General features: G+C 42.0%; 3 protein-coding genes across 3 annotated transcripts in view; 1 reads left to right on the top strand and 2 right to left on the bottom strand.

The window, feature by feature from the left end:
* Positions 1-9130, top strand: part of LOC139733615 (zinc finger ZZ-type and EF-hand domain-containing protein 1-like) — an 82675-nt gene extending 73545 nt beyond the window's left edge. Inside the window, exons 63-71 of the mRNA XM_071644425.1 lie at positions 509-593; positions 1281-1376; positions 3350-3529; positions 4082-4225; positions 4643-4811; positions 5692-5779; positions 6208-6381; positions 7250-7628; positions 8382-9130. Of these exons, the coding sequence (XP_071500526.1) occupies positions 509-593; positions 1281-1376; positions 3350-3529; positions 4082-4225; positions 4643-4811; positions 5692-5779; positions 6208-6381; positions 7250-7628; positions 8382-8585 (1519 nt within the window). The 3' untranslated portion in view covers positions 8586-9130. The remainder of the gene's footprint in view (positions 1-508; positions 594-1280; positions 1377-3349; positions 3530-4081; positions 4226-4642; positions 4812-5691; positions 5780-6207; positions 6382-7249; positions 7629-8381) is intronic.
* Positions 9131-11511: 2381 nt separating this feature from the next.
* Positions 11512-14832, bottom strand: LOC139733614 (uncharacterized). Its single transcript, XM_071644424.1, has one exon. It carries the CDS (start codon positions 12919-12921, stop codon positions 11911-11913), a length of 1011 nt encoding a protein of 336 aa, XP_071500525.1. The 5' UTR covers positions 12922-14832; the 3' UTR covers positions 11512-11910.
* LOC139733613 (uncharacterized) lies at positions 12800-16366 on the bottom strand. Its single transcript, XM_071644423.1, has 2 exons — positions 14832-16366; positions 12800-12912 (listed from the first exon to the last, which is right to left on the bottom strand). The coding sequence occupies exon 1, from the start codon at positions 16166-16168 to the stop codon at positions 14837-14839; it is 1332 nt and encodes a 443-aa protein (XP_071500524.1). The 5' UTR covers positions 16169-16366; the 3' UTR covers positions 12800-12912; positions 14832-14836.
* Positions 16367-17319: the final 953 nt, after the last annotated feature.

Here is a 17319-nt window from a genome sequence, read left to right as displayed (position 1 = left end):
ACCTGGGCCTTGTCAATTGCAGAAAAGTTGAGATCAAACATAAATCTCAGAATACTCAATTCCGATTGGCTGGTGCCTGACTTATGTTTGATTTTCAGATTTAAGTTTGATTTCGTCTTACAAATAGTTAGTATTTCAGTGCAGATAGTGACCACAAATTGAGCTTCATCTTTTGTCATACGGAGTAGAATTCTATGTCTGCCAGGGTAGAAGTGACAATATTCATTCTACTCACAGAGCGACTACGTCCTCTGGAGTCTGAAGGGGGCTCCCCAAAAAATTGAAATATCTTTTTATGTCTCAACAATGGATTGTTAAAGCCTCTCTGCTTTAGGAAATCCTTTCCACCAAAATCACATGCCATGTAAGTAGATCTTTTTGTAACCTTCCTCTGATTTCTAATGTGTGGATGCTGACAGCCCTGCATTCACAGATTGAAAGATGTCTGGAGAGAGGAAATGTAACAAGATGTTTTGTTTTATTTGTATTTTTCTTGTTGTAAATACAGGGAGCAGGATGACAACTACGCTGTACCTGAATTGAGCCAACATGCCCCGATACTTGTTGCCAACAGTGAGGCAGAACTTCGAGAGGTAAGAACATTCAGTGCTGCTTACATACGGACATACACATGGACACATTCACCCACACAGACAAATACACACACAAGCATGTGGAAATACTCATGAAAAGAAAATATGTTCCTGTTTAAAAGTAATTTCTTCTTCTTCTTTTTCTTTTCTTTTTTTTTTGGGGGGGGGGGCAGGAGTATTGTGTTTTAAGAAACTACTGAACACATGAGACATCCAAAAACAAAGTAAAACAAAGTGATCATGATAAAAGGTGGGTTCCACCTGTTATTAGGATGCCTCTTTTTGGGATATCTTAGCCATTTCAAAACCAGTTGTGATCAAATAAACATTGAATTCCTCTAGGAATTACATGCTTTTTCATATTTCATAAGAAGTTTCTCGTTATCTCACCAAAAAGTGTTAGAAACCTGAAGTTAGGGTAACAAAACTATATGACCCCTTTAGAGTTAGCAAGCACACTAGGGTGGAGCGCTGTGTCTCAGACCATCATGAATGCCAGGGTTACACGATAGGATAACAGGGAGGTGTGGTAATCTCTCTTCATTGACAATTCAGATTAGTTTCCAGACATCCGTGCTAATCAGCTAGGAAAGCACTCCAGTGTGCGTACCAAACAGTGAACTAAAGTACAGTAAGGGTTTGTTTATGGCTTCTGTTTGATTTTAAATTCTGCTTCTCCCTTCACAGAGCTACAGAAAACATCAGAGAGCTAAGAGTGGAGAGCTGCTGAAGAAGGAGCTTGAGAAACATGGGAAGAGTGCCTCAAGGAATTACCTCCACACGGTGAGTTAGCTCAGTCGGTAGCGTGTCTGCATCACGATCTAAAGGACACCGGTTAGATTCCCTGGTCCCACTGAGCAACAGAGCCTCCAACTCTCCCGCTTTTGACTGGAGATCTCCCGCCGAAAGCCCATTTTTGCAGAATCTCCCGTTCTCCCGCTTGAGATTTAATTTCTCCCGCTTGAAATGATTTCTTACTTAATTTCATTGTATGTTGAAAAATAAGCCTTAAATAGCGCGAGAGAGCATCTAGAACCCTAGACCGCAAGGGACTTTGCGCTTGTGATGTGCGCTTCGCACACATCAAGTTGGAGTCTCCCGTTTGCTAGGGGTTTCAGGCGGGAGAATCTCCAGATCAGAAGGTGCTTGGAGTTGGAGTCTCTGGAGCAATGTTGTGTGTAATCATACTGTCCCCTCTAGTAAGAGGCAAAACACTCTGTCCCTCGGATAGGACTTAATTTGGATGTCCCGTGTGTGAGAGAGTCACAACTCATGCACGTAAAAGATCCCGCTTCATTTATTCATCGCAAAGAGCAGGGTGTTTAGCGTGGTGAAGTGGTCCCACCTCACATCCAACTGGACCCCATGGAAGACTAGTCATTGTAGTCCATGGGCCAAGACCCGAAAAATGGGTTGATGGTACCATCTGAGGTGGCACAACCTTTTTGGTGTCAGTTTGTTTGTCGGGCATAGATATGCTTATCAAGCTATGATAGCATTTCCAAATGAGTAGCTTAGTCATAATAAATGAATTTTTAACCAATTTGGTCTCGTTTTTATATCCCTATACTTCTGAATCGAAACTAAACCGCTATACAAAGAAGAGCACTGCCTTCTGTATGTCCACAGGTGTTTTGTTGTAAACGCGGTGTGCTTAGTCTTTAGTCAAGGCAGCGAAGGGAATATCCAAAGGGTTATGATGTCCACAGCTGTCACGCGGTGCGCTTAGTCTTTATCTAGACCAATGTACCGTTATCATATCCAAAGTTCCTCATAAAAGGGATTATCTATACTGTTTTTATACTACCCTATCAACAAATACATCAGTTTTAAACAAAAATCACTCTGTTCATTGACAATATCATTCATTATAATGTGTCGTAGTGTATCGGTACATTGTTTTTGCATTATCTTATATTGTTGGAGGGAAATAAAGCGACATTGGCGTGGTATCAGCGTTTTCACCGTAGCGTTTTTGTCGGAAAATGATAAATAATTGAAAGATACGGTAAAATTAACGAGGAATTGCTTTTGTTGTTGTTGTTGTTTTTAGATAAAAGGATATACACTGTATCATACGCTTTGGATATTCCCTTCGCCGTCTAGAATAAAGACTGAGCGCTGTGGACATCATAACCTTTGGATATTCCTTTCGCTGCCTTGAATAAAGACTAAGCGCACCGCGTTTACAACAGAACACCTGTGAACATACCACAGAGCTGCATTTTACAGCTCTATGGAACATACAGAAGACAGTGCTCTTCTTTGTATAGCGGTTAGTTTCGATTCAGAAGTATAGGGATATAACAACGAGACCAAATTGGTTAAAAATTCATTTACTATGACTAAGCTACTCATTTGGAAATGCTATCATAGCTTGATAAGCATATCTATGCCCGACAAACAAAATGACACCAAAAAGGTTTTGCCACCTCAGATGGTACCAATATCTGGCCTGGCCCATGGACTATTGCAGCTGAATATGGGCTATCCAGCCATCTTCTCAGATGGAAATGAAACAAACAAACAAACCAACAAATGACTGTAGAGTCACTGTAATATTTCTTTTGATGCATATTTATGTTTACTGGTCATGTCAGTTGTGTAGGAAACAAAGCCATTCATACTGACCAGGCTGTGCAAGTGCAGGATATGTGAAAAATTACAAAGACTATTGCTGCATACTGTTTTTAATCATGTATGGTATCACATGTATATTAATCCCCCCCCTTCTTTCCTGCCCCTTCTCTGACCAGATCAACAATGCCCTGACCGTGATGTGTGCAAGACAGGTTCTGGCTGCTCTATTGGCGGACTGGCCGGCCGACGGGGAGCACGTGATCAGTACGGCCACCTGTGGGTGTAAAGAACACTCACAGCTGGTCAGTATCTTGGACCTCCTGCAGAGGGTGGAGGAGAAGGAGGTCTTCCTCAAGGTAAGTAATAACCACAGCGAGCAGTCAATTTATTCATCCATCAATCCATCAATCAATCCATCCATCTATCCACCCATTGATTATCCATCTATCCATCTATCCAATCATCCATCCATCCACCCATCTATCCAGTCATCCATCCATTCATCCATCCATCTGTCTGCATATCTATCCATTCATCTATCCATCTATCCATCCACCCATCTGTCCATCCATCCATTCATTCATTGATAATCAATCTCTCCATCCATTTATCCATTCATCTATCCATTCATCTATCCTTCCATCTATCCATGCACTCATCCATCCATTCATTGATAATCTGTCCATCTATCCATCTGTCCATCCATCCATCCATCCATTGATTATTCATCCATCTCTCAATCCGTCCATCCATCTGTCCATCCGTCTTTCCAAATAAAAAGCAAAGCTCCACACAGCAGGGACTTATATTACATGCTGATTCTCACATTCATTGTGTACTGTAGAGTCACGTCCTGACATTCATCAATTAGTTTATCCTGTTATCTCTGTCTTCTCCCATCTGGCCAGGTTGTGGACAACGTTGTAAACCACTGTGAGGACGGGTTGCTGGCCCCGCTGTGTCTGGCAGCATGCTCCTTCATGCAGGAAACCATCATCATGCCGAAGACAATAGAATCCAAGCACAACTATGACAACAACACCTCTGAACTGGTCAGTTGAATGACTTATGGCTTTTCATCTCTTTTGGTGTTGATTAAAAAGAGGGTTGATGAGTTTAGTGACAATACTCATGTAGCAGAGTGTAATGGTGTCATGTGCTTTCTTACATTCAGATTCAATGCAAAGTACCATTGCATCATGTAACTGGAAAGCTTTATTTGAAAGCTAGAGTATACCCTCTTAGAGATGATGATATGGAGTATGGCAATGATGTTGGCAAATGAAATATTTTAAGCTTTTCTTGCAGTACTGTCCATACTCAGGCTGTCAAAGTTTTTGAAAAATAAGCCATGTTATGGAAAAGAAAAACTATTGAAAAGTGTATCAACTTATGCTTCTTGTAGTCAAGATTTTGTAAATTCATTTTTCATTCCACTGTCTTTCCTGTCTGCCATTGACTGCAAACAGGGGAGTGTGACGCTGCAAGGAGCGACGCACCTCAGCATCAAGTTTGACGACCGCTGCTGCACAGAGAGTGGCTGCGACGTCTTGACGTTAGCGTCTGACGCAGCCTTCAAGCACGATGTCCACTCCTTCAGTGGTCTCCACCCTAACTGGGCCGACTTTGATATACCCGGTATGCAGAGCAAGCCCATGTCTCCAAGGCTGTAGACTAATGTAATCATTAATGGAGAGGAAAAGTAAAGTGTAATCATAAAATTTCCATCTAAAAGTAGCATAGGCCCTACCCTCTGGAAAACCATGGGAATGACTGCCATATGTATGGGATGACAAGAGACATGCTGATGTTAGAAGGGATTGCTTTGTACAAAGGAACTATTAGATGGCTGTTTTGGTTGAGACCTAATTTCAGGTCTCTAACATTTTTTGGTGAAATAATGAGAAACCTCTTATGAAATATGAAAGAGCACGTAATTCTATGAGGAATTCAACGTTTATTTGATGAAAATTGGTTTTGAAATGGCTGAGATATCCAAAACAGAGCGATTCTAATAGAGTGTGGGACCCACACTTTACTACGATCACTTTGTTTTACCCTGTTTTTAGATGTTTCAGTCATTCCAAACCCGATTCTCATCAAATAAACTTTGAATTCCTCTTAAAATGGTATGCTCTGTACTACATCATAAATGTTTTCTTGGTATCTCGCAAAAAGTTAAAAGCCCAATTCTCATCTCCACCAATACTGTACCATCCCTTTAATCCTTACAATGACAAGAGATTTTTAAGACTTGATCCAAACTTTTTATACCATTCTTCTACTAGCTTGATTAAGTTTGTCTTTATTCATTTTTTCCCCCTCCATATTCTCTCTTTACATGTCCTACAATACCTGAAGTTTCTATGCCTGTTGCAAACATGCAAAATCAGTGGATAAGTGTAAATCTGAAAGCAGTGCATTAGTGGCTGTGTAATGGTATGAATAAGATGATGTAATGTAAAGTTATTATTATTATTTTTTTTTTTTGCTTGTTCTTGTCTTTGTTTCATGTCAGGTGACACACTGCACTACAAGTTCCAGTCGGACAGCAACAATACTGACTGGGGCTACAAGCTGACCATCACGGGCAACAAGCTGGGCAGGTAAGTTGCTTGCCTCATCAGTTTGCCCTCCTAAATATCCATTTAAGACATTAGGGTAGGCAAGACAACTCACAGTGCCGTTGACAACTAACAGCCCTAAATTCTGTCATAGGGGAATCGTTGGTGAGTGGACAAATATCATTATGAAATCATGTGCATGAGCTTGAGAGCATGCAGGGTTAGGAATGTCATTCAGTGTCCAACAGTTGAACAGAGACGTGGTTACAGTGCCTCACATGAAAGTGCAACCAGAGATTTCATTGTCTTTATAAAATTAGTACACATGTGCAGTGGGTACTCACAATAAACCTACATTGATAACATGTTCTAATGTGAATTGAATAAAAAAAAAAAATCATGTATCATTATAAAACACTGACTCACCATCACCCTCACTTGCTATCATCATCATCATTTACCGCCACCAGGTTTGAGACTGGATATGTGATCCTAAACACGGTGCTGTCCAGCCCCCAGCTGGCCCGCCAGGTACCCCTCCAGCAGCTCTGGGAGTGGGTGGTCCAGGTGGCCAGGAAGCAGATCGGCCAGAGTCGGCTGAAGGCCGTACAGCTCCTCCTCCGCATCCTCACCAGCATGCCCAGGTGAGGCAGTGATGAGAGATAGTCAGAGGTCTCCCAGGCATGGCTTTAAAGACCATCCCGATGTTATGTCATACAAAAGCTGCTGTTCATGATCTTTGAGCATTAGTATAAAAAGAAAAAAAATGAGACCTGATGCATCACTTTTCCTGTTGACCAATGATTAGACCCTTCCCAATCCTCCATTGACCAGTCAGAGTCTGACACAAGATTTGACCAGCTGAACTGTACTAGCGACTGACAACAATATTGTTTAGAAGGAGTCAAATGCTCTGTAGTAGAAATTGGCTGGAATGGTATTTACCAACTTAGGTGACGCGACATTTGCTGCTGCAACAATTGCTCCAGTATTATTTTCTCCAAGGATGTAGGGTTAGGGCTAGGGTTATGATAGGGTCTTCGGTTTAGTTTGATGTGAGGATTAGGATTAGGTATTGAGTTATGTTTGGGGGTAAAATTTGTGTCTGGCTTAGCGTGCAGATATTTCAAGGAAAATATTGTTGCGGGAGCAAATGTCATGGAATCGTTTACCAAATACTATATATTGACCACTTCCCATACCAAATTGTGTTGAGATGTGTGACACTTTATTTCATTCAAATGAGCATATGTGATTTTTTTTTAACTTTCTTTTCTCATGGTCACTTCCATAGTGCTCAGAAATCCATCTTGGGCTTAGTGCCATGATGTATGTGCATTTATAGGATTACATTTGCTTGATAGGACGCTTGCGGTCCACTGCATGTAACTTGCCGAAAACAGCCAAATAGCCTCAACCCAGAAGACTGTAGAGGAAAGAGGAAGAATCTGAGAGCAAGGGAACGGAAATGTGATTAATCTTTGTTTGTGTACTTCCACCTCTCCTGCACAGACCACCTGGGAGAGAGACCACGGCACAACCAGCAGGTGATATGAGTGACGATGTGGCTGCCACCAAAACATCCCCACAGGATGACAGCAGCAGCGGGCCAGAGGTGAAGAGTGCCTCCCCAGAGACCCCTGCTACCCAGTCGCAGACCAAGCCCCGCCCCCCGGTGGACCTCACCCGCCTCAAGCCCCTCTGGCTGCTCCTGGACTCCATGAACAACCGGCTGAGCGCCGACTCTGCCCCCCAGAGCCTGGCCGCCGCCCACCGCGCCCTCATGGAGCTCTTCCTGATGGTGGAGAACCTGGTGCGGGAGTGGGGCATCGAGGAGGAGTACGTCATCGCCATGAGCAACGACCACGCCATCAAGAAGATCTTCATGCAGGTGGGTTGATCATTGTGAGAGTGGCAGTTTAGTAGCTTCCCTGCACAGCTGTGAGTAGTAATGATAGTGATGGTGATGGTGATGGTGATGGTGATGGTAATGGTGATGGTGATGGTGATGGTGATGGTGATGGTGATGGTGATGGTGATGGTGATGGTGATGGTGATGGTGGTGGTGATGGTGATGGTGATGGTGATGGTGATGGTGATGGTGATGGTGTTGGTGTTAGTGATGGTGGAGATGATGATGATGGTGATGATGGTGATGGTGATTGTGATGATGATGATGATGATGATGGTGATGATAGTGATGGTGATGATTATAATATGATGACATGATATGATATGTTGGTGATGATGATAATGATGATGGGGATGATAATGATGATGATGATGATGATGATGATGATGATGATAATAATAAACATGGTCTTCTTTATACACAGTAGCCTCTTCAGTGTTGCCCCTGCTCTGCCAGCGGGCCTTGACGTTATTATTACCCTAGCACTTACAGGTACCTATTTACACACATTGGTTGAGAGCGACATGGTGGATAAGGACATCTTGTCCAACGACATGTTAAGCACTTGACGGGGTTCAAACTTCAGACCTTTGATTGAAATTTGAGTTTTATCCACTATACCACAGTGTCCCGACAGCATCTTACACACACACACACACACCTGCTGATAAAACTAATAACTACAATGCATGCATCTCACTCTCGCTCTCTCTCTTTTTTTGTTCTCATCAGGGAGTCGCCAATGTCAAGTGCATCCAGCTCGCCCTCGACAAGACGAAAGAGGACGGACCGCCGACGGAAGAGGCTGCCCCCGTGCAGCCCGCAGAGGGCGCCATAGGGGGAGATCCTCATCACGAAAACAGCAACAACAGCAACAACAATGCCGAGAGGGTGGAGAGAATTAGCCAAGTACTTTACTCGCAGTCGCTCAGATAACAGTGGTTCTTGCTTCCCCCGCAAGAGACGTAGATAATTAGGTTAATATATACGCATATATATAATTATATATGAAATACTTCTTACGCAGCTTGTGACAAGCTAAACTGTACCTGTCTCTTCACCTAGCACCTCACAGAATTTAAACGTACTATCCTTCGTATGCGAAGTATATAGCAAGAAAGTGTGAAACACTTTCAGAATCACTTTATTATTTTAAAATGATAAGTTACTAACTAACGAATACGCAACTTTCATCCATGGGCACGATACAATATAGCCACATGTATTGTAATTGACCATTGACATGAACACAGGGGCCACATGTGGATGGACTGGATGCTCAAGATACAGAAATTAAAGAAAATTAAATATCCTCCAGAATTTTTTTGTGTTGTTTTGTTTTGCTCCCAACATGGAGAGACAGTACTCTGTTGATGTCAGCAATGTCTGCTGTGTGACGGCTGCCAGTATCAAGTAAAATCCTGTATGTGAATATTGGACAGTCTTGCCAAACATGGTCACTAGCCTTAGGGGAGACTCAGCGGAGTAGGATCCATAATACATTTGACCTGTTAACGATGTCACCCTGATAAATCTCCGACACTGAACCAGAGAAAACTGTGAAATGAGGTGATTATGAATAGCAAACACATCAACAACTCACGGAATATGATCTCCTTTAAAAAAAAAAAAGTAAATATGTTCAATATCTTTCCCAATTTCTGTCCTAATAGGGAATTATATCAGGACGTTCTAAAGTCCAAGCTGTTCAATTTTCATGAAGTAGGCTTTTGGAATTGCCCCATTCTGCTTATATGCCTAATTTCCCTCACTCTTAGCCGTATCTAAGCTTCAAAGCTTTTTTTTTTTTTTTTTTCTATTTCATGTGGTTGTCAGCTTTCTTACCATTTCTGGTTAAGGTTTTTAATTAGAAAATGAGACGAATTGTATGTCAATGGAAAGCTTAGAGTCTTGGGAAATAAAGACAAAAAAAATATAAACGACATTACCAAATGAACATCACAGAACTAATATTTGCTAACTTCTGACTTTATTTGGCTGTAGCAGTGACTGTGTACATTATATGCCAACACAATGTGGTGTCATCAGTTTTGTATGCTCTTGTTAACTCTTTCACCACTAAATTTCTAGTAAAGAATATGAGTTAAGTATATTGTTTTTATCAGTTGGTCTCACCACAGTAGAAGTAGGCCAGGAATGCCAGTGTCTCTCCTACAGGCAGACTTGTAGAGCCAAATAGTTGTTCCCTCTCTACGCGTTACGATGTGGAACTTGTGACTTTTTGCCTCTCATCTGAAAATATAGATATCGTTATCGGTCCATAAATTAATATAGAATATATTAAGAGATTACTTATTGCCACTTCTTGTTGCCTCCACTTTTCTTAGTGCTTTGTATACTCCAAGCAAGGTGCTCTGAGTGGATGTGACATTATTTTGTTTCTTCTATTTTACTATATGATGTCACAATATATATAGTCATATCACAGAATATAATGATTGATCATTTTTGTAAGTTGTTACGCCCACAATGCAGTAATGTGTTGATCTTAAATGGTTTGATATATCCAGTTATCCTTATTCTTTATCATATCATTATAATTTTTTTAAACAAATGCCTTCTGCTGGAAGTTAGCTGATGAAATGAGGAGGAATATTCTGGTGCAATAGTGTGACAAGCATACTGGCGGTAAACAGGCCTTCCAAATTTGGGTTCACCTAGGTTTTGCCCCCTTCTCTGTGAAATGTGGCTCCTGTCAGACAAATTTCTAATACCCATGGGGTACACATATGTAGGCCAAAACCACACAAAACGGTGAAATGATCATGTATATATTCTACAGCTTCAGCATACATGCCTTCATTAGACATACGCTGCTTTAACATGCATTTTCATTTTTCAATCCATTTAAATGTTCACACATCCCCAACTCTGAATGAAAGGTAACAGTTTTTAAGAGTGAGCTATACTCATATGCAAGCTATGCTTTGCTCTCCTGTAAAATGATACATTATTATTCCTCCTACAATAAGCTATTGTTATGTGTAAATGCCTTCAAATTACACACACCAATGTATAAGTAAAATGACTTAGAATCTTCCAAGTCTGAAAGAGGCAGAAATAATCTGCAGAGGAATGAGAGGGGGAAAAAGGGCTCTGTTTAAGGAAGAGGAAAGAAAAAGACCAAGAATTGATCAATAGAATAGACACAGGTGTGTTATATTTGATATATGGGACAAATTTCCCCCTTTTAATGTATGCCAACATGCCATTGTTGAAAATATGAACATACATTTATGTTTAACCTTTATGTAATGCTGTTGCCATGTCATGATGACATATGCATTTTTTTTTATTATTAGGATTAAGGAATAAAATAACATTTACAGGCACTGTGTATAAAAAATGTGAAAATGAGATAGTTATTATGAAGGTGAGATTTATATTTTTAGTCCTTTATGTCATTTGGCCTTTAATATGGGAATTAAATATCCTGTACCTATTTTGGGAATATCCAAAGATGTACCTTGCATTTAAGATGTGAACCTACATGAGCCTGTATACGGGCCAGATGAAGTTTAGTTGTTCCTTTAAAGGTCCTCTGTTCATTCCAGCATGGCAATGACACTCCGTGCCTAAAGTATAGATGATGAATGTGTAAACGCCCCCCCCCCTTGATTACTTTTTTTTTGTGTGTGTATTCCAGTCTGATGCTTCCTTTAAGTGGCCTTTAAGAGATTACTTGTAAGTACTTGTAAGTGCAAAGATGAGGATTATACAGTTGTGTTAATTACGTCATGACAGGATTATATTTTTGATGTGATGAGGATAATAGAAAATTAAATGAAAAACATTGAAATTTAATTTGTATTTTATGAGTAATGGGAGGATAGAGAATTCAGCCATTGGCTGCGCATTAGCCATTGGCTGAATTTGCGTAATATGAGAGGCCGTTCCGCGCGCAATCGCCATCTTTAAAAGCTGATGACTACTGTGAAAAAATATTTCGAGATAAAATAGATCTTGTATAAGCCACATTTAAGGCTGTTCAGAGTAAGGGAGGGAGCGGAGGGTGCTGAATTCTCTATCCTCCCATTACTCATAAAATACAAATTAAATTTCAATGTTTTTCATTTAATTTTCTATTTTATCTCGTAATGTACGGTAGAGAATTCAGCCATTGGCTGCGCATTAGCCATTGGCTGAATTTGCGTAATATGAGACTTCAAAGATTTTCACAGTAGTCATTTTTCACAGAAATATATTGTCAGAGAAAGTTTTTGGGCAACTTTACCTATGTTTACAGGACTGAATCTTGTCCCTTCCTAGAGGTCTGTTGTCCCAGAACTGCTTGTCCAAAAGATGTTGCCTGGGATGCCGGTTTCAGGTAAAAATTCCTGAACGTGGATTCATTTTTCCACCCAGCATGCTTGAGAATGTCTGCTATTGGAAAATGATTCCTCTTGGCAGATGAGGTTGCCGCCGATCTCGTTGAATGTGCTTTGAAGAGATCGGTGTCGATACCTGATGCTCTCAACACAGTTTTTATCCATCGAGCGATGGTTTGCTTTGATGCCTTCCCATGTGGTTGCTTGTAGGTGACAAATAGTGCATTCACCTCCTTCCTCAATGTGCTTGTTCTGTTAATGTATTCTTTAACATAGTGTACAACACAGAGTTTCTTATCCTCGGGAAAGGCTTTCAGTGTTACTTTCACTCCCACATTCCCAGGTTGACTCTGCTTTATCAAATCAGCCACTGCTATTTCCACACAATCTTTGGACGCCTTCACATTGTCAAGGGTTAGGTATGAAAGTGTTTGCACTCTTTGGGCAGAAGTCAACGCTAGTAAAAAACATACTTTGTGTGTCAGTTGACACAGCGAAATCTTATGAGCTGGAGTTACTTGTCTGAGGTAGCTCAGCACCTTGCCCACATCCCATATGAAGCTGTATCGCGGAGTGGGTGGTCGGAGATTAAAAATGCCCCTGAAGTACCGGCAAATCCAAGGATGTGTAGAAATGGTGTATTTCTCGTCCCGTAGAAGAACAACTGATGCTAGTGCGCTCCTTGATGTATTCAAGGTGCTGTAGCTTGCTCCATTTTTGTACATAGAATTAAAAAACGCAAACAAATTTCCCACCTTCGTATGGGTCCAACGTAAGTGACGCTCATGACAAAACCTTTGCCACTTCCTAATATACACCATATACTGCTCCTTGGTGGATTTCCTCCAAGACGCTGCCATTATATCAGCAGTCTCCTCCGTCAGTCCTTGAGCTATGAAATGGTTGCTCCAACCCTGCAACATAAGAGGGAGAGATGTGTAAGTGGATGGGGTCTACCTGTAATGGGTTGGGTTAACAACTGGTGTTTTCGCAATACCCAGGGCTCCTCCAATAGCATGTTACGTAGTACGGTATACCAGGGCTGTGTTGGCCAATTTGGCACTATCAAAATTCCCCTAGCGCCATCTTGTCTGATTTTTTGGAGACACTTTGCAACCAAGCTAAATGGGGGAAACGCATAAAATACTAGGGGTCCCCAGTCAATAGTGAATGCGTCTACTGCCCACGCCCCTGGATCTGGTCTCCAGGAGACGTATGTTGGGAGCTGGGCATTCAGTCTGGTGGCAAAAAGGTCTACGTTTGGTAACCCATACCTCTGCACTATCTCATTGAATATTGTCTTGTCTAGCATCCATTCTATATTGTCATTGAATTTCCTTGACATCGTATCAGCTTCTGTGTTCTTAGAGCCTGCTAAGTGAGATGCTGTTATCCAAATTTGTCGTCTACTGCACCAATCCCAAATTTGCAACGCCATTTCGTTACATGCTTCAGACTTGACGCCGCCCATGTTATTCAAGTATGTCACCGCTGTGGTGTTGTCTAATCTCAACAGTATATGTGCATCTCTGACATCTGAACAGAAGCTTTTGAGTCCCAAACCGGCTGCTAGCATTTCCAGATAGTTTATTTCATTACCTGCTGCTCTTGCTAATTCTTGAGCATTCCATCTACCCCCTGTCTTGGATTGCAGGTCTGTGGCACCCCAACCTTGTCCACTAGCATCTGTTCTTATTTCTTTTGATACTTTCCCTAAGTACAGGGGTTTAGACACGAGATGTGCATGGGATGACCACCAAACTAGTTCCGCCTTGGCTCTATTTGATAGGCTCATATGTCTATCGAAATGTCCTTTCTGTTTTCTCAGGGCTCTGATTTTTTCCCTTTCCAGCTGCCTGTAATGCAAGGGGCCGTACTGAGATGCTGGTAAGGCAGCCACAATCTTCCCAATGACTTTAGCTACCTCCCGGATACTAGGTTTGTTATTAGCAAGTAAGGATCGACATGCATCTTGAATGTCATTGCTTTTACTGGCTGGGAGGGTGATTCTCATTTCAGATGTATTTAAATGGAAACCCAGAAATTCAATCTCACGGGATGGTTCAAGTACCGATTTCTCTGAGTGAATAATGAACCCTAGACTAGTCAAAAGGTCAGTGGTGGCTTGCACTGCTGAGCGAGTGTCTGCTTTATTGTTCCCAATTATCAGTGTGTCGTCCAGGTACGACAAAACTGTGTGCCCCTGTTGTCTTAGTAAGGCAAGCACTGGTTTCAGTATTTTGGTGAACAGTCTTGGGGCGGAAGATAAGCCATTTGGCAAAGCTTTGAACTGCCACAATTGGTTTCTCCATACGAAGCGGAGATATTTACGAGAGTCTAAGTGAATGGGAATTGTGTAGTATGCATCACGGAGGTCTACTGAAGCCATATAACACCCTTTTGAGAGGAGTAGAATACCAGATTGAATATTATCCATTTTAAAGTGTTGGTACTGAACACTTTTGTTGAGTTCGGACAGGTCAAGAATTAATCGAACTCCTCCGTTCTTTTTTGGTCTCGTGAAAACCTCTGAAATAAATTCCCCTTCTTCATGGGCACATTTTTCAATGACCTGTTTTTCTTCCAGAACAAGAATCTCATGGTCAATCTTGGCTGTTTCTTCAGCATTCCGCTTGTAAGAACGCAGAGGTTTTTCTCGAGAAGGGGGAAATTTTTCTGGGTCAAATTCTATTGTATAGCCTTGAACTGCTTGAATAATGTGTGAGTCTCTCGTGATATTTTCCCAAGCAGGGAAAAATGGCTTCAGACGACCTCCGACGACAGCTGGTGTTGTAACTAGATCGTTATCTATGTTGTGTTCATAGTCACCTACCTGTTCTATTTCCTCCCCTGGCTTTGGCTCTGCCTGTGGTAGGTTGGCTGCTTGTTGCCACCCTCCCTTGCTGCTGTCGGTGTGTAAGTGTGAGGAGGATCTCGAGGTCTCCCCCTCCAAGCCTTCCCTAAAAAAGGCTGTGCAGATGAACCGGCCATGGGGTTGGAATGTGATGTTCGGCGGTCATAACCCCTCCCCAACGGGCGGGTGAACCCAGTCGACGTGTATTGACGGCGAGATGTCACATCCGGTTTCTTGTACGGCTGGAACCGTGATTGCTCTCGTGTGAAGCGTGATTTCATCATGCCTGACATTGTTTTCCTTTGTTCTTGGATCTCTTTCACTTGACGCCCCAGGTCATCTCCAAACAAGTACTTTGTCACTTTGTGAGAGGGCTTGCACAGGTGGTGGAAATTTGAGTTCATGTCAGGCTTTATGCTGTCCTTTCTCATGCAGTTGAGGGAGAAGTTTGCATCGCAGAGAAAAGCCATAGCATCCTGCTGAGCTTCAGACAAAGTTGCTGGAAGGGTACGAGCAAACGCGTTTATCCCTTTCAAGAGGGATGATTGGATCATTTGTAGTTTCAGATCCCTGTGTCTCGTCCCCGTCGAGATGTTCTCCCAGATAGTGCTGTTCACTTTAGGGGTTTCTAGACATGTGCAGTTAGATGGGCAGGGGTAGCGAGTTGCTGCTTCGTCGAGAGATTTCTGGTCAAGTTTTTGTCCCATCATATACACAATGGTGTCCGCGACATCCTCATCTAGTGGTTCCCCTATCCCGGACGGAGCCACGAATTTCTGAGCCATTCGTGGTATCTTGAATTCTGGCCGTTTGTCTTTATCTGCCTCCTGTAGGCCTACGTCCGAAAACAAGCTGACCGCGTCATCGCGGTTTGCCGATAGGAAATCAGCCACGCTGCGATTATCCGCCAATTCTATGACGGGTGGTGAGCTGCTTCCCCTTTGTGTGTCGCAGTCGCCATATTCACTAAAACAATCCCGCGGCGTGTTGGCATGTTGTTCTCCATGATGAGGAGTGCTCAAAGTCTCGATCATTTTTTCGAACATTGACTCGAGTTTCCCAATGCGGGACATAACGTCCGTGCTATTTTCCGCTGTAGTCACAGTCGGGTTGGGAGCGGTAGCAGCTGGTGCGGGCGGGTTCGGCTGTGCCTTCCCCGAAGCCGCGGGGCGGGATGCCTTAGGCCTCCCGCCGCTAGACAGAGTTTTGCCTGCAGCCTTCTTCTTTGCTGCCGGAGCTGGGCTGGCCTTAGGCTCACACAGCTCGGTATCTTTTTTGGCTTTTGCCTTCTCCGATTTGTCAGCTGGTTCATCCATGCTGAGAACGATAATCACGCTTGTAAGAGAGCACGAATTCAGTTCCGTATTTCCGCAGATTTCGATGATATTTTCCGATTTTTCGGTCAGATAAAAATCGCTTCGCGATCGAACATTGCGCTGGAACGAAGATGGCGATTGCGCGCGGAACGGCCTCTCATATTACGCAAATTCAGCCAATGGCTAATGCGCAGCCAATGGCTGAATTCTCTACCGTACATTACGAGATAAAATACATAGTACTTAGTAACATTAAAGTGAAGAAGAAAAACAACTTGACTGTTCACAGAATACACCAGTGTATACCAACAGATGTAAGAAGTACACATCTTTGTGACATTTTTCATATTTTATATAAAGATAATTGCGAGCTAGATCAAGACAACAATGATATTATGGGCTGGTGTGATGGTGTTATTTTGTTGTTGTTGTTGTTTTTCTTTCATATCAATGCTTGAAGCCTAATCCAGTGCAAACTTATGTTTACATTATGTTTTTTATGAATTTACAACATCTATTGTATTATTTTGGCAGTATTCCACAGTCTCCAGTACCGATAGTTCTTTATGTTGCATTGATTGTTGCAGAAAGTGCCATCCAAAGATACTGTATAGGCCTACGCAGAATATTTCGGGAGGTTTTTAATTTCTTTAATTTTGCGAGTCTCTTTCTAATTGCGAATTTAAAAACACACTAAAATATTAACCAGGATCCCGACATGAATGTAATGTGCACGCATATTCTCCATTCAATGTACCCTGCTCCACAATCGCGAATTTAACCATTTGTGAAATTGTCGGGAAGTCACGATTCGCGAAAAATTAGACTCGCTAAATACAACTTAATGTATATGGCATATGCAGCATACAGTGTACAGAAATAACCAATGATAATAGTGAGCATCTGAGCATACATGATGCCCTATTGACTTCCCTTGCACTGACATATTTGCAGGTGGTTACACACTCAGTTACAAAGCATCAAACCGAGTTTCTAAAAGAAGCGGGATCACAGTAGCTTTAAATGGCAACCCCTGTTAACGATAATATCACCAACTTTTTTTTTTTCTTCAGTAGTGGTTACGATGCACTTTATGGGCATAACCACACACTTTGATTTCATACGGTGTGAGCATTTACAGAATGAAGAGG

The sequence above is a fragment of the Diadema antillarum genome, unplaced genomic scaffold, assembly GCF_040938485.1.
Source record: "Diadema antillarum isolate AM-2024a unplaced genomic scaffold, OU_Dant_1.0 seq00000484_RagTag, whole genome shotgun sequence".
NCBI classification, from domain to species: Eukaryota; Metazoa; Echinodermata; class Echinoidea; order Diadematoida; family Diadematidae; genus Diadema; species Diadema antillarum.
The sequence above is the reverse complement of the archived record's forward strand: the minus strand, read 5'-3'. Positions and strand labels throughout refer to the sequence as shown.